Here is a 23,774-nt window from a genome sequence, read left to right on the forward strand (position 1 = left end):
TGCAAGAGTCACATGCCACGTTTCACCCCAAGACTCTGGCTTTGCACATCTGCTCAGTGCTCGCTTTTTAAAAGGCACGGAAGACAGTGGAGACGTGCGCTCTGGAAAGTACCTCGTAAAATAGAATCGACGCCCTAATGTGCAAGACAGCATCCACGAGAGGGAGAGAGATTAGTCCAAATCAAACAACTAGGTTCAGACAGAACCAGGGCTGGCTCGGGAGCTTTGCTTCCAGAACCCTGGTCCTGTGAGCCCAGTTCACCCTCACCTGACTGTCGACTGCCCCCTGTGGGTGACTGAGTAGGTTGCTTGTTCTTAGTTTAAGCTTTGACCAGAGGAAAACCCAATTACTTGCCTGGAAAATGTCCATAGTTCTGAAAAGTGACATCGCCAGATCTCGCCAAACCCGAAAGGCTACTCTAATGAGATTTAAATCTGTGGCTCCACTTTCAGATCCCGTTGGCTTTCTTGGTATCCCTGATACTTTACGGAAGGCTGCTTCATTTGGAAGGCTTTCCAAGGAGTTCCATAGCAAAAAAGGAAATTGTCACCGAAAGATACTGATTTACAGGCTTATGATTTTCTTTCTTTCTTTCCTTCTTTCTTTCTTTCTTTCTTTCTTTCTTTCTTTCTTTCTTTCTTTCTTTCTTTCTTTCTTTCTTTCTTTCTTTCTTTCTTTCTTTCTTTCTTCCTTCCTTCCTTCCTTCCTTCCTTCCTTCCTTCCTTCCTTCCTTATTTCCTTCCTTCCTTCCTTCCTTCCTTCCTTCCTGTCTTTATAACACTGTTGTATATGAAGAGGAAAATTTTTAATTATTATTACTGTCTCCTGTTTACTGTAGAAAAGAAAACTGTTCTTGGTTCAAAGGATTGACACTAAGTGGAAAAAAATGAATATAGTTTAGTGGGATTTTTTTTTTGGTGATGTTATTTTAAGGTTAGAGCACATCCTGCCAATGTGTAACACAGAACCATTAGCTTGCTGCCCAAAATAATAGTTTTAAATGATGAGGATCACTATTTATGGGTTTGGTAAACACTTTTGTTTAACTTGTAGGAGCTGGAAATGTACACTTAGTGAGTTAATTCAAGAAGACACAACCTATTATGAATATGTTTGCTTTTTTAAAAAATAATTTTCATATGATAATTGTTTTATATCATTTTATTGGTCTGGATTTGATGGGTTTTTTGGTTTTACAAGGGTGAATTTTAGTGAAGTTGTTAAGTGTATAATTTTCATATCTTAAGTTTTATGATAACTAAAACTAGACTGCAAAATGACTCTGTTCGGTGTCTGATTGGTAAGTTTGGAGTTAATTACTTCAGCAGTCATCAGAACTCACAGTGTGTTACTCAACTCAGTAAAAGAAAAGGCTGTTTTGAAAACAGTAACTTCTTTAACCTGTAGATTTGGTCGGGGGGAACCCCTTGGTTTTTAATTAGGTACATTGTAAGATATTTTAGACACCATTCAGTCAGAGACAGAGAAAACAAGAGTAGGTAGGATTCTGACTAGTCAGTACCCCAGTAATGTGCTTAGTTACTTTGGAAACAGCATTGTAAACACAGCCACGAGTTGGGTCGGCCAGACCTTCAGTTTTGAATGATTTGCTATTTGTGTTCATCACAAAACAGTGTGATGGCTGTATCCTTTCCTGGGTCTTGAAACCCCTCCTGCTTAGTTTTTGTTTTTGTTTTTTGTTTTTCCTGCTAGTATTATGGCCTTTAAGGGACGATCACAATTACGCTTTTGAATGTATTCTGTCTTGATTTTTTTTAAACAGAATACAGCTCTATTAGGACATAATTGATTGTTTCATTGTGTTCAGAAACTATTTAAATGATTTGACATATGCCAAGGAGTTTGAGTATGCACTTATATAAAAGGACGTGGGCTCTTGTTCCTTTGATTGTCCTTAACATTGAGCTTTACACTTCGGCGTCCATTGGTTGGGAAGTTGCCAGATGTGTAACTTTGTCACTGGTCTAACAGTATGAGCAGGTTCAAACATGCAGAGCAGGAGAAAGTGCCAGGGCTCCTGGTGTCTCTGTGGATACCAGTAACAGCAGATACAGTTTACAAACACTACAGCAACAGAATGCAGAAAATAACCTCATTGCGCAAGTTTGCCAAGTTTTGGTCTTTGTAGACTTTGGAAAGCTCACTGAAGAGTTTTTGTGTGAGTTTCATCATCCAATAGTTTGGATCCTCTGCTTCCAGCCCATGTCTGTCCATTCTTATTTCTGCAGCATATACAGTAGCGATGAGGACGATGAAGACATTGAGATGTGTGACCATGACTATGATGGGCTGCTTCCCAAATCTGGAAAGCGTCACTTGGGGAAAACTAGGTGGACCAGGGAAGAGGTAACTAGTCATTTTTATTAAAACATGTGAAGAAAACTGTCAAGTCTGTAATGGGTGAAAACCGAAATTTTAGCTCAACTGCCTGTGCTCATCTGAAGACACTTGGAGACTTTATCCTGGCATGCCATATAGAATGTCCCCCCCTTACCTCTGCCAACATGCTCCTTCTGCTATCTGTTTCCAAACCATTTGTTGTTCTATGAATGTTCTCAGCTTTCCCCTTTATGCTGTGCCTGTCGATTTCTCATTCTGGAGACCCACCACTTTTTATACTTTTTCATTATGTCTTAACACATTGTGTGTCCTGTCCTATTACTGGCTGCCATCTTTAGGGCTGGATGCACCCTCTTGTGTTCCCATGGCACTGGGTGCATGCTTGGCTTTATTGATGTTGGTACATCAATAAAGTATGTCTTTCCCAACACGCTCACAGCACATCTCTTGAGGGTTGAGACTAAAGTGTCTCTTCATCTTTGTGTTCCTTGAACCCAAAATCACTTGCTAAAATGTAGGATAGTAACAAATGTTCTCTAGATAAATTAATGCATTGCTACTTCATAAACTAGAGCAGTCATAGAATTCATCGTGCCATAATATATACATCTAATATTCTTTATATATGATACTTCACAGACCTATGTATGTGAAAGATTATTCTAAAGACATCCAGTAATGGGTGAAGATATACCCACTTCTTTGAAGAACAAAATCATTAATGTATGAAGAAAGGTTTCTTCTTCTTCTTTATTGAACTATGGAATTCATTGTGTTCTAAAACTGGGAGCTCCTGAGAACAGGTGGGCAAGACTCCCAGGGAAGCACCTAGGAAATGCATGTCCCACCTATCAAGATCAGGCACTGGGCTGCTCCCTTGGGATATGGAAGCTCTGTTGTTAACCATGGTTTCCCAGTTCCTGTCTGTCTTGAATTATGTGTGAATGGTCTCATTGCAGAAAACCAGGAAAACTATGTTTATGAAGGCATGTGGGATCTAGCAGAATGGTGACCAGTGTATGATGATGAGCTGATAGAGCTGACAGAGCCAACTGCCTGAGAATGTTCTTCCATGTTCCAATGTATTTGGTCATTCATAAACTCTGAACATATTGATACAAAGCCTTAGTGACTTTACTGAATTAAATACACCTGCAATTTAAATATGTAAAGTATTTTTGGCTTTTCTATGAATAAGGTTGAGCTGATGGGAAACGTCTCACTCACAGTCTCATCTCTTGCCCTAGTTGAATGGCAACTAAGTTTCACATAGGAATTCACTTTCTGCCATTCAGGAAAAGTGTCAACAGTCACCATCCATTAAACACTAACACATGCCAGGCTTCCTTCACTGCTTTGCATAATGCTGTTGTGTAATCTCCAGATAACCCTGTTGATTCTGCCATTCCTATTTTATAGATGACGATATGAATCTGTTTATAGAACTATTCAACAGCTGTGTCAGAGTAAAAGCTTTAGTGTGCATGTAACTAAATCTGTGTTCAGAGCAGTCTATTACATTAATATTGGCTTTATTTGGGTGCTTTTGGAAGCTATTTTTCCCCTGTTGGATCATGAGGTTGGCTCCTCTGTTCATTATAACTTGAACAGCGCTATTCAGTAGACCACTGATATCCTAGGATTGCCTTTAAATGCCTTAGGATGAAAAGCTGAAGAAGCTGGTGGAACAGAATGGGACAGATGACTGGAAAGTGATCGCCAATTACCTGCCGGTAAGTTAGTTATTGTTTCCTTTTGTGACCGAAAATCCCCCTCTGGATTTAAAGAGAAGTTCCTGGAGAGTTTATTAAAATACTGTGTATTTGTTCCTGTAGACATAAGGGGGAGAGACCTATCCATAACTTTTATTTCTGACTACACAACATATAATTGAGGTTTCTAAATATACTATTAAGAGATTTTTATTCCCCCCCGCCCCAAAATTGCTTCTTGTTTTGTTTTAACTTATCCTGATAACATAAGCTAACGTTCTGATGGGCTGTTACAAGGTAGAATTTTAAACTTCGTATTTTCTCCAAGTTAGCTTCCAAATTCCCCATTTTTATCAAAGCCATATTTTTTTTGGTATATGGGTTTAAAATTCCAGAGTGCCTTTTGACTTATACCCTCCCAGCCCCCATCTAAATGATGAGTTGGGAGCCTAGGATTCCTTTACAGTCCTTCTCATCCTTTTCATTCCTACGGTCTGGCCACAGGGTGGCCGCCCTGCCCTCTCTTTCACAGTGGCTTCCTGCTTTTTCCACCAGATCCAGACACGATTAGCTGGTAGAGCTTCCTAAACGACAGCCATTCCTCATTAGCAATGTGCTTGCCTAGGGTGTCTGAGACCCTGGGCTCTTGATCTCCTGCACCACATAAACAAACAACAACAATTAAACAAAGCCCCAGTGGTGACATAGATTTTCACAAAGTCAGTCAACTTCCTTGACCTGACACCCGAAGGCTCCCCTATCTGCTCTCAACTTAGGGTTCCATTCTTCTCCCCCTCCACTACCCCCTCTGCTTCCTACTTCCTCCCCACAAGCAGGTTTGGTTGTATTCATTTCTGCTTTTTCTCCTCTGGGCTTTTCTTCCTGGTGATTTTGCCCCCCTAGAATGTTCTTTCTTGCTTCCCCAGTTAAAAGTTCTGAGCATCCTCCAAAGGCCATATCAAGAGCCCCTGAAGGAAGGAATGTCCCATCTTAAGGGGTCCTCCTCTCCTTAACCCTAAGAGCACTTTGCTTCTGTCTCTCTCTTCTTGCAGTTTCAGCCTTCTGTAATAATCAGTTCCATGTTTATCTTTCCCTTCTTCTAAGATTGTAAACTCTTAGAGAGTGAGAACCTTTTACTGTTTTTGTTCCTCTTAAATATAAGTGCTGGTGGCCTTTTGGTTTGAATGGGAGGCACTTTAATTCTTTCAAGTGGATTTTCATTGAAGCCTAGCAATATGGACTCTCTAGCACACCTTAAGCCATGGAGACACAAACCACAGACTTGGGTTAAGGCTAAGTCAGTATACATGTGTGCAATAAGAAGTTCCTTTTATTCATGCGACACAACTATTCCTTCATGAGTCACAGGCTCCAATCTTAGCTGCAACTTAGATACAGTCTTTAGTCTGGAAGCAGTGTGGGATAGGTGGGCTCTCTCTACATGCCTTTAAATGTTCCTCAATGTTTGCACTTTGCATTGTCCACCTATAATTCCTATTGAATGAAGTCTTCATGCACTCATCACATTCATCTTTGTGATGGTGCGTTCTTTGTCTAGAACCGGACAGATGTGCAGTGTCAACACCGGTGGCAGAAGGTGCTAAACCCTGAACTCATCAAGGGTCCCTGGACCAAAGAGGAAGATCAGAGAGTAAGTTCTGTTTCCGTTCGATGTGTGAATGGTACTTAAGAGTATTCCTAAAACACATGTCTCACCCCCAAGGCAGCAATGGGAACGTACAATCAGAAAGTCAAGGGCTTGCTCCTGTATGTCCAATGGATGAAAGCGGATATTTTTAGTTCTCTAAAGATCTTGTAACATTGAAGCTTGATGACCCTGACTGATTCTGGAGCATTAAAACACAGGCTATTTTTGTGTTTATCCTGAAGGTGATCGAGCTTGTACAGAAATACGGCCCGAAGCGTTGGTCCGTGATTGCCAAGCACTTAAAAGGGAGGATTGGAAAACAGTGTCGGGAGAGGTGGCACAACCACTTGAACCCAGAAGTTAAGAAAACCTCCTGGACAGAAGAGGAAGACAGGATTATCTACCAGGCACACAAGAGACTGGGGAACAGATGGGCCGAAATCGCAAAGCTACTGCCTGGACGGTAATTCTTGGTCAAAAACATATATTGATTGGGAAGAGCAAGGGGGTGGCCATCGAACATTTGGAGTGTGTGGATGAATTACATTCTATCAATCATAAGCGTGTTGTTAGGTAAACCAGAGTCGTCGGGAGTTTTAGAAGTGGAGGAGATCTTGGAATTAATATTTATGAGCCTCGGGCCAAGCCTTGTATCCTCAACCTCCACATCTCCATTTGCAAAATAACTAATGATCTATCTCATGAGCTAATGTTAGGGTCAAGGAACACGAACGTCAAAGCATTGTGTAAGCGGAAGAACTCCAGGTACCCAGAGGGAAACCCAAAACACAGAAAATTGGTGGTAGTCCGAGTTCATCCAACCAATTGAGTGATCAGCAATCATTTTGGTCATTCCTCTGCTATAGCAATATAGTAATATAACATACAGAATATAGACAATTCTGTATAGAATTACCATACCTGTTTCAGGTTTTTAACTAAATTCGGTGTCATGTCTTCTTTTTACTGAGCAAGACAGGGAAATGACCCCTTTGTGAAGGATAACTGTGAAAGCTCACCTTTGACCCCTTGTCTGTATTTAAATATTATGTATATAATTGATTTTTATCTGTTTTCAAGAAATACTTTCACTATAAATTTTTGAATGAAAAGATTTTAAGTATTTTTATTCTTGAGCGTCTTAACCCTGAAGGGGACAAAAGACCATTTCAGAGGTGGCTTATTTAGGATGTCCCGGGATAGCCAGCACCAAAGCATTCTCCCCCTGCTTCTCCGGGCTTGAGAGCTTCAGGAAGTCATGGATCTGGTCAAAGGAGGTCTTTCCTCCCATGTGGCCTCAGGACATGCTGTCGACTTTTCTAAAAATTAAAGGGGCATCTGAACTTCCTCTTTTGAAACACACATTTCCCCACCCCCATGGAAATAGCAAAAAGGCGTCTTGAATGTTTTTTTTTTCTTCTTCTTTTTTTGAGCTGAGAAACTTTTCCCAAGAGTGGAAAGAGTTTCTAGTAAACACTTGGCAGTTTGAAACTATACGAAGTAGTCAAGGGTGGTAGGCAGCACCTGCCTGTAATCATGCCCAGCGCTCGGGAGGTAGAGGCCAAAAGATCTGGAATTCAAGGCCAGCCTAGACTACTATTTCAGGAAAACAACACCCACCCCTCCCAAAAGGCAGAAACTATGTTGGGGCTAGCATCTTTCATTTGGGATCCTGTTGAGGGTGGTAGAGAATGCCATTACTGCATCACCCTCTTTGTCTAGTTATAAGAATGATGGGGGTGGTTTCCAAAAGGTGATGGAGACTTTTTTATTCAAACTTTGTAGATAGAGTTATAAGTAAAGAGTGGGCACTGGGGCTTTATCACTGTTGTTCTCAAGCTTAGCTAAGTCCCTGTTGTAGTGTCTCAACCCTGCTCAAAGCCACAACACAAGGGCTTTATAACAGCTGGGACTTCAAGTTGTATTAAAGCCCAGTAGCACATGAACAGTCAGAGCCTAGGGAAGGGTTATTATATTGAGCATACGCCTTTATCAAGGCGTCGGAATGCTAAAAAGGAAGCAAAATTTGCAGAAAACTCCATACATCCCAGCTTGCAGTAGTAAGAGAAACCTATGGGTTGTCAACTAGGCAACAGAATAGAAAAGACCAAAACAACTAAAAAGGGAAAATAGCAGTTAGTCAGTGAAACCATGAAGAAGATTTCTTGTAGAAACAGTTTTTTCGTCAATGAATTAAAATTTTGGTGGAGTTTGTATGTGGTATATTTCTGCACAGGACTGATAATGCTATCAAGAATCACTGGAATTCCACCATGCGCCGCAAGGTAGAACAGGAAGGTTACCTGCAGGAGCCTTCCAAAGCCAGCCAGCCGCCGGTGGCCGCCAGCTTCCCGAAGAACAATCATCTGATGGGCTTTGCTCATGCCTCGCCTTCATCTCAGCTCTCTCCAAATGGCCAGCCGTCGGTCAACAGCGACTACCCTTACTACCACATTTCCGAAGCACAAAATGTAAGCCATTCCTGAGGACTGAGAGGGAGGAGGGAGATGACTATGGCGGTTCCAGGTCACAACAATACTCTAGGGTCGTGTGCTTTCATAGAAACTGCATGAGCATGGTCCCAGATGGTCCTCAGCTAGACCCACTGAAGGAGGCAGGGGAGGATACACTTGAGCCTGACTTAAATTTCTGGAAACAAGAGTGGGAAGTAGTTTGTCCTGAATGGAAGCAGTGCTCGAAAGAATCTAAGTCATTTGATTCTAACTTGCTTTTCCAAACCTATTTCAAGTTAGCCTTTGAATGTAAATAGCCTTAAAATATTGCCAAGTCTTCCCAAGGGGTGAATGCAGGTAGATTTATAGTGCAACATTTTTCTTTTCCAAAATGAAAAATGGATGTAATATTACATTTAAATCGCAAAGAAGCGATAGCTAAACTCAGGAATACAAAGGGAGACTATAAATCCGGTTCTGGCAGTGATGTAAAGGAATCGTATTCATTTACACATTCAGTAAGTGTTTGCTTTCTTACTCTGAGTCAAGGGCATTGTGACATCGATTCTGTGCATCTCCCTTTATCCTCACTTGAACTGGTATCCTTCCTTCTAGACATTCATAGCTAGGGAAAGAAATCCTTTGTAATATGTGGGAGAGAAGGCTAAAAAGCAGAATATCAAGAAATGCTTATCGTAGAACTGATGATAAAAAAAAATGACAAAATTTGCCACCAGGTAGTGGTGGCACACACCTTTAATCCCAGAACTTGGGAGGCAGTGGCAGGCAGATAGATCTCTGTGAGTTCGAGGCCATCCTGGTCTACTGAGTGAGTTCCAGGACAGCCAGGGCTACACAGAGAAACCCTGTGTCAAAAAAAAAAAAAAAAAAAAAAAAAAAAAAGGACAAGAATTACAAAGATCATATGCAAATGTTATGTAAAACATATTCATGAATAGTTGTTACTTGGCTCTATCCATTTCTTAGATTTGACTACAGAATTTCCAGAAAGGTCTCCGGTGAATGAATTATCATAAAAGCTTCTGTGCTTTTTATTAAAACTCAACATTATTCTAAGAAAAATATCCCTGGTGACAAACAGCCAGTGGTATGGAGGTCTCTCAAAACTTCTTTCACATATCCATGAATACTTTTTTTCCATTGTTCCTTTCTCTGATTGAGGAATGCTTTCTGTTGGGATAGAAAGACCCTTGGGGCTTCTTTCCCTGTTTCTTGAACTACTCAGCCATTTATAAATGGCTAAATTTCAAGTTAGAGAAGTTTTGTTTGGGTTATTTAATCATTCAGCGACCTTTATCAACCAAGTCCTTTTCCCCCCTCGGTCCCAGAACACATGAGTCCCCCTGAAGCACCTGTAAGTGTGAATGACTTGGTCTTTGTCTTGCTTTTTGGTCTAGGTCTCCAGTCACGTTCCATATCCTGTAGCGTTGCATGTAAATATAGTCAATGTCCCTCAGCCAGCTGCAGCAGCCATACAGGTGAGATTGTCTGACGGGCAAACCCGTTAGCTGAGCAAGACACTGCTTTTAAAGAATATTTTACTTCTTCCACATAAGCACATATTTTACAATCTGTAATAGAAAAGATTGTAAGTAGAAAAGAAAAGCTAATAGCATTGAGGACCTACTTTGGGACAGCCATTTACCAATGGTGGCTTCTGGAATTTTCTGATGCATCTGTGAGCATGTGCTCTGGCCTCTCCTTTCTCCTGGTTGCCTTAAGTCCCATATTACTTTGAGCAAGTGATGGTGAATTGTGTGGGGGGTGGTTCCACATGCAAGCTCTCTGGGCTGTGTAAGGTACCTCACTCAGACCTTGTCTTTCCCTGCTTCGCTTGTAACTCCAGAGACACTATAATGATGAAGACCCCGAGAAAGAAAAGCGAATAAAGGAATTAGAATTGCTCCTGATGTCAACGGAAAATGAGCTCAAAGGACAGCAGACGTTACCAGTAAGAGCATTAGCATGTGATGGGAAGCTTTATCTCAGCAACTCTTCTCTATCCTGTTTCTCCTCTTGCAAAGACTGTGCCAGCCAAGTTCTGTGTATCCACTAACAATGCTCACACCAGAATTTGCGACTAATAAAAGTCCACTAGTCTCAGAATGTGCATGAACCGAATCAGAAGTAGCCTAGCCATTTGTTTTATAACAGGACCACAGTACCCACTTGTGACCATCAGCATCCCATTGTTTCCTTCAAAAGGATGTTCATAAATTTGAAGACTAAGAAAGATAAAATGATCTGAACAATCTTCATTTTATGCATTTTAGCAAAGCTCTATATACATGCAGTGCTCATTTGCTTGAGTCTTTTTCTTTTATTGTTATTTTCTTAGCCCGTATTTACATAGTTTACAATCTCAAAATCAATTTGATGCATATTTCATATATACATGTAAAAAAAGGAATATATACATAAGCCACTTCTTCAAATATCTTTCATTTGCATGTATGAAAGCTGTGAGGCCCATTCCTATTGGTAGTGATAGTGTGTTTCTGTATACACACACATGTTCCCATAGGTGTGTGCACATGTGCATGCAGGTGTATGTGCACACATGTGTCCAGGCCATAGGTTGACATTAAGTGTCTTCCTTGATATACCTCTAGATTTAAATTTTTATTATAATTGTGTCTGTGTGTACACACATGCTCACATGCACTTTTGGAGGTAAGAGGACAACTTTCCAGAATCAATTCTTTCCTTCTACCACGGGCTCTTTTTTTTTTTTTTTTTTTTTTTAAACTGCCTAGCCATCTTGCCGGCCATCCACCTTATATTTTGAGACCCGGTCTCAAAATTTAATTTTTTTCAATTTTTTTTTTCATGTTTTGAAACCTGAGTTTTGCCCATTTGGCTAGGCTTGCTGGCCAATGAGCTCAAGATTCTGCTCATCTCTACCCCCAGCACTGGGGTTACAGACTTGAACTGCTGTGTGTGCTTGTGGATTAGACTCAGATTCTTCTGTTTGCATAGCAATCACCGTTCAGGCTGAGACGTCTCCCCGATACCCCCACCCCTTCCTTTTTTGTACTGACAATTGCACATAGGGCCTCTCACATGCTAGGTAGCACTCTTCCCCTGAGCCACAGCACTAACCCTCATGTGGGCCATGTCTGAATCCGTGATTGGGCAGCAAAATGGAAAAGCAGCTTGCACTTTGGAGCATATGTAGTCTACCCAAAAAGTGGGTTTGGGAGAAGCGATACCCGGCAGGGATTCTTCCGGTGGAATTTCTTTTCTGTTGTTGTTGTTGTTGTTGTTAAATAATAAAATAGCATGCATATGGGAGTTCAACCACTTTTGAACTGTAATTAATATTTTGCAGTTTCTCCTCTTGCATGGTCCTAAGGGGATTTCTGTTAACTTGATCTACTTTCCTAACCACATACACTCTGCAGCCCCACCTTGCGTCAGTGCAACCTGTAGCCTTAAAAAAAAAAAAAAAGAATAGAAGCAACAGGATATGTACAGATAAAAGCAGCTCTCACCATCGAATCCTCTCAATGGCTTTGAATGCAAATAGGATCATTGTTAAGTCACAGCAAACCTGGGCAGTTTGCAAATTAAACTCAAATGGATTTCTCAAACACTCCAAGACTTGTGCATTTTCTAGCAGTCCCCAGGTTTTACATTGGACTAACACCACGGCAGCTGAAGCAATCCTGTAGTTATAAACTAGAGGGCTATTGCAAAGAGGTCAGAAAGGAAACATCTTGACAACTGTCTGGCGGGCCTGAGTTTGGATGAAGCAACTACTTTTTTTTATCTTGCCTCCAACAGCATCTAATACCTTGTGCAACATCGTTGCTAAGTTTCTTCTTCCTTTCTTCTCCCATCCTTATTTCTACACACCCCCTTCCTCAGACACAGAACCACACTTGCAGCTACCCTGGGTGGCACAGCACCTCCATTGTGGACCAGACCAGACCTCATGGAGACAGTGCACCTGTTTCCTGTTTGGGAGACCACCACTCCTCCACTCCTTCTCTGCCTGCAGATCCTGGCTCTCTACCTGAAGAAAGCGCCTCGCCAGCCAGGTGCATGATCGTCCACCAGGGCACCATTCTGGATAATGTTAAGAACCTCTTAGAATTTGCAGAAACACTCCAGTTTATAGATTCTGTAAGTAGAATTTCTAAGGCGCGTTACTGTCTCTGGAAGAGGAATTGAGAACTGATTAACATAAGTCATTGCCATTTTTGAGAGCAAGTATGCTTTGGGCCTACGTTCACGTAAAGTGAAAGGACCGTAGTTTTGATGATCCCATTTCGCTCAGCAGCCTGACGTCCTATGCTATCCACACAAGAGGCAGCTTTCCATATTTTGCCTTCCAAATGTGAATTCCTTTAAAAAAAAAAAATAATGAATTTCTGACTTACCAAGAAGGGCTATTTTTAAACAGAATTTCTTGTATTTTGCTTACTTCTTTGTGATTCTCTAGAAATTTTTCTTTGCTGGTTTTTTTGTTTTTGTTTTGTTTTGCTTTTGTTGTTTTGGTTTGTTTTTTGTTTGTTTGTTTGTTTGTTTTTAGACAGCACATTTGGAATTATGTTTCCCTGGAGCTTAAGACAGCCTTTCAGCTCAAGGGTGGGACATGGCTTTCTCTTTCAGAGTACTGAACGTTGATTAACCATCTCATTGGTTCATGGAAATAAACCATCTTCAATGAAACAACTTTAAGTTCAACCAACAGTTCATTTTCCCGGTCACCTAGTTAGTTAAAAAGCATTTTTTGCCTACACATGGTTAAAAAGATATATTGCCACAATGTGTCATCTCGAAAGGTTTTCTGCTTGCTTTAAATTGCATGCAAAAGAGAGTGGGTGAGCTCCCCACAGGAGATGTGCAAGGTCACCTCCGGACCGCTGTGACCCGTGAGCTGGACATCCAGCAGACAGGCCCAGTGTTTTCTTGCATTGCGGCATCCCCCACTCAGTGCTGTGTTGCGGGTGATGGTGACTCTCCTCGCCCGCACACATCTTGTCTCAAAGCTCTGTGCCTCCCACATTGTTTCAGGAGTCTTCATGGTGTGATCTCAGCAGTTTTGCATTCTCTGAAGAAGAAGCAGCTTTTTCTCGTAGCCAACAGCACACAGGCAAAGCCTTCCAGCTTCAGCAAAGAGAGGGCCGTGGGACTAGACCTTCAGGAGAGCCTGGCCTGAGGGTGAACAGCCCAGGGCTGAGCCAGGAGGCGTCCCCTGGCCCAGCCAAAGCCTTACCTCTTGCGAGGCACAGCATTGTTCCACTGGTCATCCTTCGAAAAAAGCGGGGCCAGGCCAGCCCCTTAGCCACGGGAGACTCTAGCTCCTTCCTCTCTGCTGACATCAGCACCTCAACTCCCAAGCGTTCCCCTGTGAAAGGCTTACCCTTCTCTCCCACTCAGGTAGACCACAGTTTCTGCACAGCTGTTACTAATTTTCAGCGGACACCTGAGCCTTGATAATTAGAGACTAATCTCTTGAACAAATCACTAACGACCGCTGTCCTGGCCGATTTAACTCTGCATCGGATCTAGCTGGGGTGACTGCAGATGGCCTCCCTGAGTTCAGGCTGGCTGCAGGCTGACGGATGGATCTGTCACATCTCTCTCTCTCTCTCTCTCTCTCTCTCTGACTCTTGGTGGTTTGGAAGATAGATAGTTGCATGAGATGTACTTTCATTTCCTTCTCCGCTAGAACGGGACATTTCCGTCCCCTCCTCGTCCCCCATGTTGTCCCTCCCTCCTTAAATTTTAACATGTTTTCTGCCTCTTTGTTCATTTATTACTAAGTGATTTACTGACCCCGGGGAGGAGGGAACCAAATTATGGTTACATAACATTTGGATTACAATGAGAAAACGAAACCATCATAACCTATCTGGAAGTGGAAATATTTAGGGAGACAATAAGAAACAGATGCTTATGCAAAATAATTTAACATTTTCAACATTGGTTCTTTCAAAATTTGCCAGGGCATTTTACTAGGGCATGTTTGCCAAAGAATATTCTTATTTTCATATAGCGCTCTTAAGGTATGAACATTATAATGCTTAGCAGAGCCACGTGTTCCCAAATTATAATTAAGAGACAATTTGGCACTGTAGGACATTTTTCCCCAGTTATATCTGTTGAGGGTTTTGTATTTTGTTTTACTTTATTTTATTTTTTGTGGTTCTCGAAATTGAACCTGGGGCCTTGTGCATATTAGGAAAGTGCTCTACCACTGAGCTATATATACTCCTGGACATGTTTTAAAAAGACTTTAAGTATAGACAAATGATCTTCCCATCCACCAAAATACAGATTTAGGTTTTTTGTTTTGTTTTGTTTTCTCCCATATTTTCCTAAATGGTGCTCTGTGAAATTCGTTCTGCAAGACCTAAAGGATCTCTCAGGGGAGAAAAATCTAAATAGATATAAAAGTTTGGAACGCTAACTCAATGTTTTGAAAGGCTTCTTTACTGGAGTACCCCTCAGACTTTGTTTTTGTTTGGATTTTTTTAATTTTTCAAATTGCAGACAGAGCCTTTATGCTGCCCAGGCTTGCCTCATACCCCTGTGCTCTAGAAACCTTCGTGCCTCTGAGTGACCATGACTACAGGGAGCAGCCACCATGCCTGGCTTCCCTGAGAGTTTTAAGTGTGCTGATGTGTATCGGGTCTTCCCAGGAGTTAAGATCCATTACTCTTCCCAAACCTATTTTTCTTGGGAACATCAGGATTCTGAGAGATATAGGTTCTTACTCTGTGATTTCCCACATAATGCAAACCTTGTGTAATATTACTCTAAGTTACTAGATCATTAAAATGAGAAAACTAAATATGAAGGAGAAGTAAAATAATCATCTTTTTAATGTAGTCAAGAGCACATCCCATTCTCTTTAGTGGCAAGTGTCATTTATGGAGAAGATTTTCTTTGAATCTTGCAAGGTTTTAACTTTGACCCTAGACTTTTGTTGCTTATAAATAACCCTTCGAGAGCCGGGCGGTGGTGGCGCACGCCTTTAATCCCAGCACTCGGGAGGCAGAGCCAGGCGGATCTCTGTGAGTTCAAGGCCAGCCTGGGCTACCAAGTGAGTTCCAGGAAAGGCGCAAAGCTACACAGAGAAACCCTGTCTCGAAAAAAAAAATAAAAAAATAAAAATAAATAAATAAATAAATAAATAAATAACCCTTCGAATTTTGGCTGCTCAGTTGAAGGGAATCAGTATCCTCATCAACACAGCAGGATTCTTAGGGTTGTCAGTGTTTGGGGTCCTGAGTCACTAGAGTATCCTTGCTTGCTCTCTGGGTTTGGCTTCAAGTTGGGGTGAGCACAGACTCGTTATTTCATCTACGTTATTTTTTTCTCTCTTCCTTCCGTATCCAGTTCTTGAACACTTCCAGCAACCACGAAAACTCGGGCTTAGATGGGCCTTCTTTATCCCCCACTCCTCTCAGCGGTCACAAACTAACAACGCCGTGTCACAGAGACCAGACTGTGAAACCCCAGAAGGAAAATTCCATGTAAGTCCTCAGCTCAATAAGAAAAAAAAAAGTGTTTATCTTATTTATTTACATTAATGAAAATACAGTCCCAGAAGTCCGAGCCCCTGGCATACACGTCATTCATTCACTGTGTGTATCCTGTGCATTCCCACAGTGACTATATCCGGGGCACGATACGACTAACTAACCAGGGAAGAAAGAAAGCATTCGGAGTAGAATTGAGAATGCTTCATAGTTTATATTTTTTTAACCTTATTTTTTTCTTTTTTATTTCATATATATATGTATATATGGATCTCTTTAGATAATCACAGGAATGAATGTGTGTGTGTGTGTGTGTGTGTGTATCTTTCAAAGCCTGAGTGATTGAGTAATTGAAACAAAATATATTCTTTGAAAGAAAAGCCTTCTTATTACTTCCAAATAAAAACAAAGTTTTAGACATTGCCATGTTTTCTAGTTTTGGCCTCATTTAAGGGAGTCTGTAAGACTGATTTGCAAGTGATACCAGATATTCCCAGTGCTTTTGGTCATTACACAGATCCAGGGCCATTACCTGTGTCTCCAAGACCATTCTCAAGAGAGGAGAACTCAGTGCTCTTAGTCTTAGGACATAGTATTTTGAAATATTTGCAGATCTGCAATGTAACTTAATGTAGATCCACTATCCCTTAGCGAATGTCACGACCAGCTGTTGGTTATGTGCTCAGGGTGATGTAAGCAAGCAGCGCGTGTCTTTTTGTTGAGCCTTTGACTATTCTCTTCTTTAGCTTTAGAACTCCAGCTATCAAAAGATCAATCCTTGAAAGCTCCCCGAGAACACCCACACCATTCAAACACGCACTCGCCGCTCAAGAAATCAAATACGGTCCCCTGAAGATGCTAGTAAGTTCGAGAGAGGTCCTTGGGTTGGGTGGATGTGTTCGGGTAGACATTAAGTTTCCTCTGATCCAGAAACATGCGCTCTGCCCTCAGCCTCAGACGCCCTCTCACTTAGTGGAAGACCTGCAGGATGTGATCAAGCAGGAATCTGACGAATCGGGAGTCGTTGCTGAGTTTCAAGAGAATGGACCCCCACTACTGAAGAAAATCAAGCAGGAGGTAAGGCTGACATCGGTTCTTAGTGATGAAAAAAAAAAGACGTTCATGAAAAAAAAAAAAAAAAGAAAGAAAAAAGAAAGTTGAAAGGCCCTGCTGTGCTGTGGACTCCAGTCTTCCATTTGGAAATTCACCTCCATTAACTCCTTTAGAGTGAAAAGATGGTAGAGAGGGTCAAGGAAGAAGGGGCAGCAGGTCTATGCTCTACCTTCAGAAATTACTGATGATGGATAGACCGTGTTGATCACATAGATGTAAGTAGAGAGACCACCTGATGGGTATACGGCGCTGGTTACTGGCGGAAAAGTCATGGGCATGACTACCAGAGTTATAAAGAGCTTTATGAGAAAGAAGAGGGGATTGGATGGAGGAGCCAGGCTGGCGGGGGGAGGGAAGCCGGGAGCAGAGCAGAGAGCAGAGAGGAAACAGAAAGAAGGGGGGTAGAGGTCGGCGTCCAGCTTTTTAAGGCGGGGATTGCATGACTGCACTGCAGGTACGTAGTCGCCCGTGCCCGCGATGACATAAGACGCCAGACCCCGAGCTGCGCATGTGCCGGAGTGCAGCCAGAGAGAGCAGGATCCTAACACCACCAACCCAAATCATGGCCAAATTAATTAAAACAAGATTTTTTTCTCCCTGTACATGGGCTGTCTCTCCCTAAGACAGGGCTCAAGAGGTCAACACTGGACAAGGGGAAAATAAGGGTTTTTATAGCTCAGGAGGAGGGGGTTTCCAAGTGGGTGATCTGGCAGGCTGTGTTACAGAAGCGGAACAAAAGCATAGCATAACAAGCGTAAGTCATAACAACCTCCTGAAACAAAGACATATTTGCAAGGTGGTCATAACAACTTTTGAACCAAAGGCATGGTTGTCCTTTCCTGAAACAGAACCATTTGTAGTTAAGGTCACAGGTGGGACAGAGCCCAATCCTTGAGAAACAGAGATGTAAGCATAGCAGGAATGACCTAGTTTGTCTTTACTATAAGCTATCTTTCAAGCCCAAGATGGAGGCAGGCTGGTTTATCAGTAGAGGGGGATGGAAGGGTGGATGGATAGACAGACAGACTGACAGAGATAGACAGACAGGAGATAGATGACGGATTCATTCCTATCGTCCGTTTTAATGACTAAGGAATAGTTTATTCTAAGATAGAATGACCAGGGCCAAAGAATATAGATTCAAGTTGCCTTGAGTGGCATGTGTCCTTAGAGAACAGGAGTTTCCAAGCACAACAGAAAGAAATTTTAACCATCAGGAATCAAAGCGTTAGCTTATGGGGAAGAGCCATTTCCAACACGCCAAATTCCCTTTCCTTCCGTGCCAGGCTTTGTGTGCGGAAGACTGGATAGAAACTTACACCCGAGAGCAAATGTTTCCCGGAAGTCTCTTCCATAACAAAGTATTTCCTGTTTGCTTTCAGGTGGAGTCACCAACTGATAAAGCGGGAAATTTCTTCTGCTCAAACCACTGGGAAGGGAACAGTCTGAGCGCCCAGCTGTTCGCCCAGGCATCTCCTGTGGCAGATACCCCGGTAAGTCTCAGGTTGGGCATTGACTCTTCTGTGATCGTGTGACCCGTGGAGTCCTGTGTGTGGCCTGTGGGACCACAGTGCCTTCAGCACTCACTCGTCAGTGTCACCCGGTTTCTAAATATTCACAGCCACACGATTCTTTGGCATTTGCTTTGTCTTCTCAATGTTGTGTATTTCCTCCTACTTAAGCAATCTGTTTTTGGTTCCATGGGGTATGTAGGGTGGTGTCAGTCATGGTGTGTAGCAAATACTTGGCATTCTAGGCCCTACCATAGGGGTTCTTCCGTAGCCACAGGAGAATGGCCCCATACCAGATGTTCCCGTTCTTTAATTAAAATGGCACGGTATTTGCATGTAGCCCATGCGATCCTCTTATATACTTTAAATCGCTTGTGGATTCACTCCTATCTCATGTGGTGTGCAAATGCTGTGTGAAGAGCACTTTTCTGTCTGAGTGGTTTGGTTGGTGAACCCATGGATGCAAAGCAGAAGCTCGTCACCTTGCTCTGGTTATTATTGCATTCTGACACTGAACCTGTCTCCTACATCTTATGGACAATCAGAGCCAAGGAAAATGGTTCATGTTTACTCAGTGTGTGCTAACCGGTAAGTACAAGTTCAAGGGCTTTAGCTGAATTAATTCCTGTAATCCTCAAAATGTTAGTAACATTTTCCCTTTCATTATACCAACTGTGCCGCTGGGTAACTTAGCGATTTAGTTGCTCAATATTAGAAACTTAACTGGGTGGTGCTTCACGAGGACTGTGAAAGTGTGTTTGTTAAGGCCACACTTTCACCATTGTACTGGACTACTGTGATTTATAGATCTCAAACACTTCTGTGCCAATATCTAACATAAAGAGTTCTCATTAGTACACCTCTTATTTTTAGAAGCATGGATTAATAAGTTCATTTAGTAAATAGGTTTTGTGTACATGCCATATGCCTAGATTTAGGTGGGACCTCCTAAATCTGGGCATATGGCATGTACACAAAACCTCCCGCCTTTTTATTGTTTTGGTGACATTTGCAACAATGGGGTGAGAGGCCAGTGTAGAGTTGGCTCCCTTTAGCTCAGAGGGCAAGGAATTTCTGGCAGACGCTTGCATTTCTTCATGCTGATGTATATCATCTCTTAGTAATCGACTCTCTAGACTTAGGTTTAGTTCGCTCCTGGATTATCCCACCCCATTGAAATTTCAAATGATTCCTTTCCCTTTAGAATATTCTTACAAGCTCTGTTTTAATGACGTCGGTGTCAGAAGATGAAGACAATGTCCTCAAAGCATTCACAGCACCTAAAAACAGGCCCTTGGTGGGTCCCTTGCAGGTAATGACTATTCTAACATTTGGTGTCTTAAAACTCACTGCCCGAAAATCTGTTCCCTAGATTGTTTTTAATGTTTAAGATGTAAAGAAATGATGCTTTAAAACAACTTCTTAGTGTCTGGAAGTCACCCAGTGGTGTTTTTGTTACTGATCATGTGAGACACTGGAAAGTCTTGTCAAATCAGGGCCCCCAAGCATGATGAAGTGAAACGTTCTTTTTTAACTGTAACTGAGACTAAAACCATGTGTTACCCTAGACTGTGCTAGTATCTCCTTCTGCTTTTAAACAATCTTAAAAACATGTATCTCTATAGTTATTTTTTGTCTCAGAATTTTATTATGCATGCTCTGTCGTCAAGCAAGCAAGAACTCAGAGACTAGATTTCTAACGAAATACAAAATTAGTTAGAAAATAATTGCAATGCATTTGACTATGAGAACAAAAAGGCAGCCGTCAGTGTTGCATAGATGATCTGTGGTGGGCCATCTGCCATCAAGTTTTCATATCAAAAGAGATTTCCCTTGTAACTCTGAAGTAGGGTGCATTGATGAAATACAACCAATTCCAAATTAATCCTGAGCCAAGTGTACATAAGAATGCAAATTTGTTCCCTCAGATTATTTAAAGCCGCTCCCACCATTAAAGAGCCTAGCACCCAGCCAGCTGCAGCTCTCCCCCGCTCGATTCCCCCAGTGTTACTTAGAGGGAAACTCTACCTGAGCAAGGAGATAGCCTGGTTAGAAGGAAGAAGTCATATTTGATGCTGTAAGTTCAAAGGCAGTGTAAAAGGATGGTAGACTTTGAGAGCTGATCTCTGTTTATGGGACCTTACCACCATTGTGGCATGCCTGCTCACTCCAAGTCCTGAGAATCTTTCCCCCACTCTGTGTAGCTCTGGCTGTCCTGGAACTCACTCTGTAGACCAGGATGACCTTGAACTCACAGAGTTGTGAGAACCTTCCCCCCCCACACACACACACCAGACAGAGTTTCTCTGTATAGTTTTGGTGCCTGTCCTGGATTTTGCTCTGTAGACCAGGCTGTCCTCGAACTCACAGAGATCTGCCTGCCTCTGCCTCCCGAGTGCTGGGATTAAAGGCATGTGCCACCACCACCCAGCTAAATTGTGAGACTCTTAAAACCCATTTTTTTGGTATTTGTGATATTTGCTATCATCTAAATATATTTTTATTATTTCTTTGAGGATTTTATGCAATATATTTTGATCATTGCCATCCCCAATTCCTCCCCTTAACTCCTCTAAGATCCGCTCCCACCTTCCTGGTTCCCAACTTCCTGTCTTCTTTGTTGTTGTTTTAGTGAACAACCTATTGACTCTCCTTTGTGCTACCCATAATCCTTCTGGGTATGGAACCATCCACTGCAGCATGGCCAACCTGCCAGGAGCCTCACACCCTTAAAGAAAACTGACTCTCCCTCCCCAAGAAGCCCCCAACTGTCCATAGCTCCACAGTTAAGGGTGATGGTTCATGAACCCCTTCCCACTCAGTCCTAGAATGTGGCCTGGCTTGGTCTTGTGCGGTCATCTGCAGCTGATGTGAGTTCTTGAGTGCCATGGGTCTGTCTTTCCCAGAAGATGCCATTTTGCTTCAGATCCCCCCAATCTCTGGCTCTTACAGTCTTTTACCCCCTCATCTGTGGTGGTTCCTGAGTCTTGGAGAGAGTTGTGACACAGGTATTCCATTTGTTGCTGAGCCTTTCTCAGTCAATTACTCTTTATAGTCAATAACCTATTGACTCTGAGTTAACCTCTTATGAGTTTCTGCGTTAACCACCATCCAACACAAAAACTTATCTGATGAGTTCTGAGAGCTTCCCTAATATATTTGTAGAGAGATACGAATTTAGAGGGCAGTTTAATACTATGCCCATTTATCAGAATAATAGTAGTAGATTTAAATGTGGGGCCTGTGAACTTCCCAACCATGGGTTCTTGACCAAATTTGTAGTACCAGGCATATGCTTACTCCTATGAAGCAGGCCTTAAATTTAATAAGAAAACAGTTGATTACCCCCATGACATCTGTACCACTGTTGCGGCCATGGGTATATCCTGTCATGTGGGCCATTATTGTAGTTCACAGTGCTCACAGCTGGGTAAAACTGATGCTAACTCTCTGTCCTCTCGGCAGTCTGCATAGCGTCTTCCAGTACTGTGACAACTAGCCAGTATGCAGGAAGCTTCCTGGTTAGTGCTGACCTGGAAAGACAAACATCTCATGTGGATTTTATTGTTGACTCTTTATAGTTGTGTGTTTAATTTGGATTGCCTGTATAATCTAGGAATCTAGAAATGGTTCACTGGTGGGGATGGGGAAAGAAAGATCTTATGGAGGAGACTAACAGAACAAAAGTGGTATGAAGGGGGAAAGGGGGGATGGTGGGAGGGAGGTTGAAGTGGGGAGAGGGATGGGAGGATACAATAGAGGGTGGGGTTAAGAGAAAGACAACCAACACTAAGGATGTTTGAAAAAGCCATGTGGAATCTTACTAGTTTATATACCATATAATGATTTATATATATACCATATAATTGTGTGTGTGTGTATGTGTGTGTGTGTTATTAAGTTATTAAGGTATTAAGTTACCCTACAAAGAGGATTATGCTCATTTCAGAAGCACAGGTTGCTAAATAAAATGCCCTGTCCTCGGCATGGCATAACTCCCCTCTATATGTTGATCAAAGATAGTATAGAGACCCCAAAACAATACAGGTTATTGCCATTGCTCATGGTTGATGTTAAGACTCAGCTGGTGAAGACACCACACCCTTTGGTCACAAGACATGGAGAAATCAAGTTGGTGCTTTCTATCACTTTTTTAGGTGATACAGACAACTGGATGAGTTATAGATAGGTCCAATTATGTATTCATTCATTTGGATCACTTCCCTATAGCTTTCCTCAGACACTCACTGCTTTGATGAAAGATGGGTGTGGCCAGAAGTATGAGGGAGGGGAAGCCAATACTCATGCAAAGTCAGTTCCTGAGGCAGTCACGCTTGAGTTGGCTCTGTGTAGTACAGACACAGTACCACAGAGGTAGGGGAGAAAAGAAAAGAGATCACTTTTCTCTTTTTGTTTGTTTGTTCACCTTCCATATTGTTTGAGCTTCATCCAGGCCTAGTGGGACACAGGAAAGGGATTAAAAGGATGTCAGAGCAAGGAGCAGCCATTTTATCTAGAGCTGGTCATCGGTGCCGAGGGAAACCCTCGCTTTGTTTCTTGGCCCTTGGTTTCCAAAGCATAGAGCTTAACTAATGCTCTTCGTACTTCAAGCTGCATTAAGTTTCACGGATATTTTATAACCATAGCCCAAGATTCAGCCTGTGTTTACTGAAGTGTAGAAAAATATAACCTGGCATGAGATGGCAGTCCTTAATCTCAGCATTCTGGAAGCAGAGGCAGGCAGAGCTCTCTCTGGGTTTGAGGTCAGCCTGGTCTACGTAGAGCGTTTCATACCAGCAAAGCTACATAGAACATGTCCAAAAAAGAAAAAGAAAGAAGGAAGGAATGAAGGAAGAAAGGAAGGAAGGAAAGAAAGGAAAGAGAGAGAAAGAAAGGAAGAAAGAAGGAAGGAAGGAAGGAAAGAAGGAAAGAGAGAGAGAGAAAGGAAGAAAGAAAGAAAGAAAGAAAGAAAGAAAGAAAGAAGGAAGGAAGGAAGGAAGGAAGGAAGGAAGGAAGGAAGGAAGGAAGGAAGGAAGATTTTGAACTTCAGAGCAAATGTTTGAGAATATTTGGTGACAGTAATTATTTCATATATTGAAAACTCATGATTATGCTCCTAAAATTGAGTCCTATTGGTTTTTGACTTAACCAAACAGTGGTTAGGCCAAACTATTCAGAGCTGAACATGAGGTAGATATAAAACTAATAAAAGCAGGGCAGTGGTGGCGCACGCCTTTAATCTCAGCACTCGGGAAGCAGAGGCAGATGGATCTCTGTGGGCTCGAGGCCAGCTTGGGCTACAGAGTGAGTTCCAGGACAGGTGCCAAAGCTACACAGAAACCCTGTCTCGAAAAACAAACAAACAAAAACTAATAAAAACTAGACTGTGTGACTGAAAGTCAGTCCTTACCCTTCCATATTGTTTGAGGTAGGGACTCTTCACCACTGTGTAAGCCAG

General features: G+C 42.1%; 1 protein-coding gene across 2 annotated transcripts in view; it reads left to right on the plus strand.

The window, feature by feature from the left end:
* Positions 1 to 23,774, plus strand: part of Myb (MYB proto-oncogene, transcription factor) — a 38,882-nt gene that overhangs the window by 2,452 nt on the left and 12,656 nt on the right. Inside the window, exons 2-15 of one of the 2 annotated variants that reach the window (XM_042262215.2) lie at positions 2,251 to 2,368; positions 4,024 to 4,095; positions 5,633 to 5,725; positions 5,965 to 6,185; positions 7,959 to 8,193; positions 9,594 to 9,674; positions 10,043 to 10,147; positions 12,067 to 12,324; positions 13,219 to 13,584; positions 15,550 to 15,686; positions 16,439 to 16,553; positions 16,644 to 16,769; positions 18,188 to 18,298; positions 19,521 to 19,628. In XM_042262215.2, coding sequence (XP_042118149.2) covers positions 2,251 to 2,368; positions 4,024 to 4,095; positions 5,633 to 5,725; positions 5,965 to 6,185; positions 7,959 to 8,193; positions 9,594 to 9,674; positions 10,043 to 10,147; positions 12,067 to 12,324; positions 13,219 to 13,584; positions 15,550 to 15,686; positions 16,439 to 16,553; positions 16,644 to 16,769; positions 18,188 to 18,298; positions 19,521 to 19,628 — 2,146 coding nt within the window. The remainder of the gene's footprint in view (positions 1 to 2,250; positions 2,369 to 4,023; positions 4,096 to 5,632; positions 5,726 to 5,964; positions 6,186 to 7,958; positions 8,194 to 9,593; positions 9,675 to 10,042; positions 10,148 to 12,066; positions 12,325 to 13,218; positions 13,585 to 15,549; positions 15,687 to 16,438; positions 16,554 to 16,643; positions 16,770 to 18,187; positions 18,299 to 19,520; positions 19,629 to 23,774) is intronic. The other variant, XM_042262217.2, reaches the window with a different exon arrangement.

The sequence above is a fragment of the Peromyscus maniculatus genome, chromosome 16 (assembly GCF_049852395.1).
Source record: "Peromyscus maniculatus bairdii isolate BWxNUB_F1_BW_parent chromosome 16, HU_Pman_BW_mat_3.1, whole genome shotgun sequence".
Taxonomy (NCBI): Eukaryota; Metazoa; Chordata; class Mammalia; order Rodentia; family Cricetidae; genus Peromyscus; species Peromyscus maniculatus.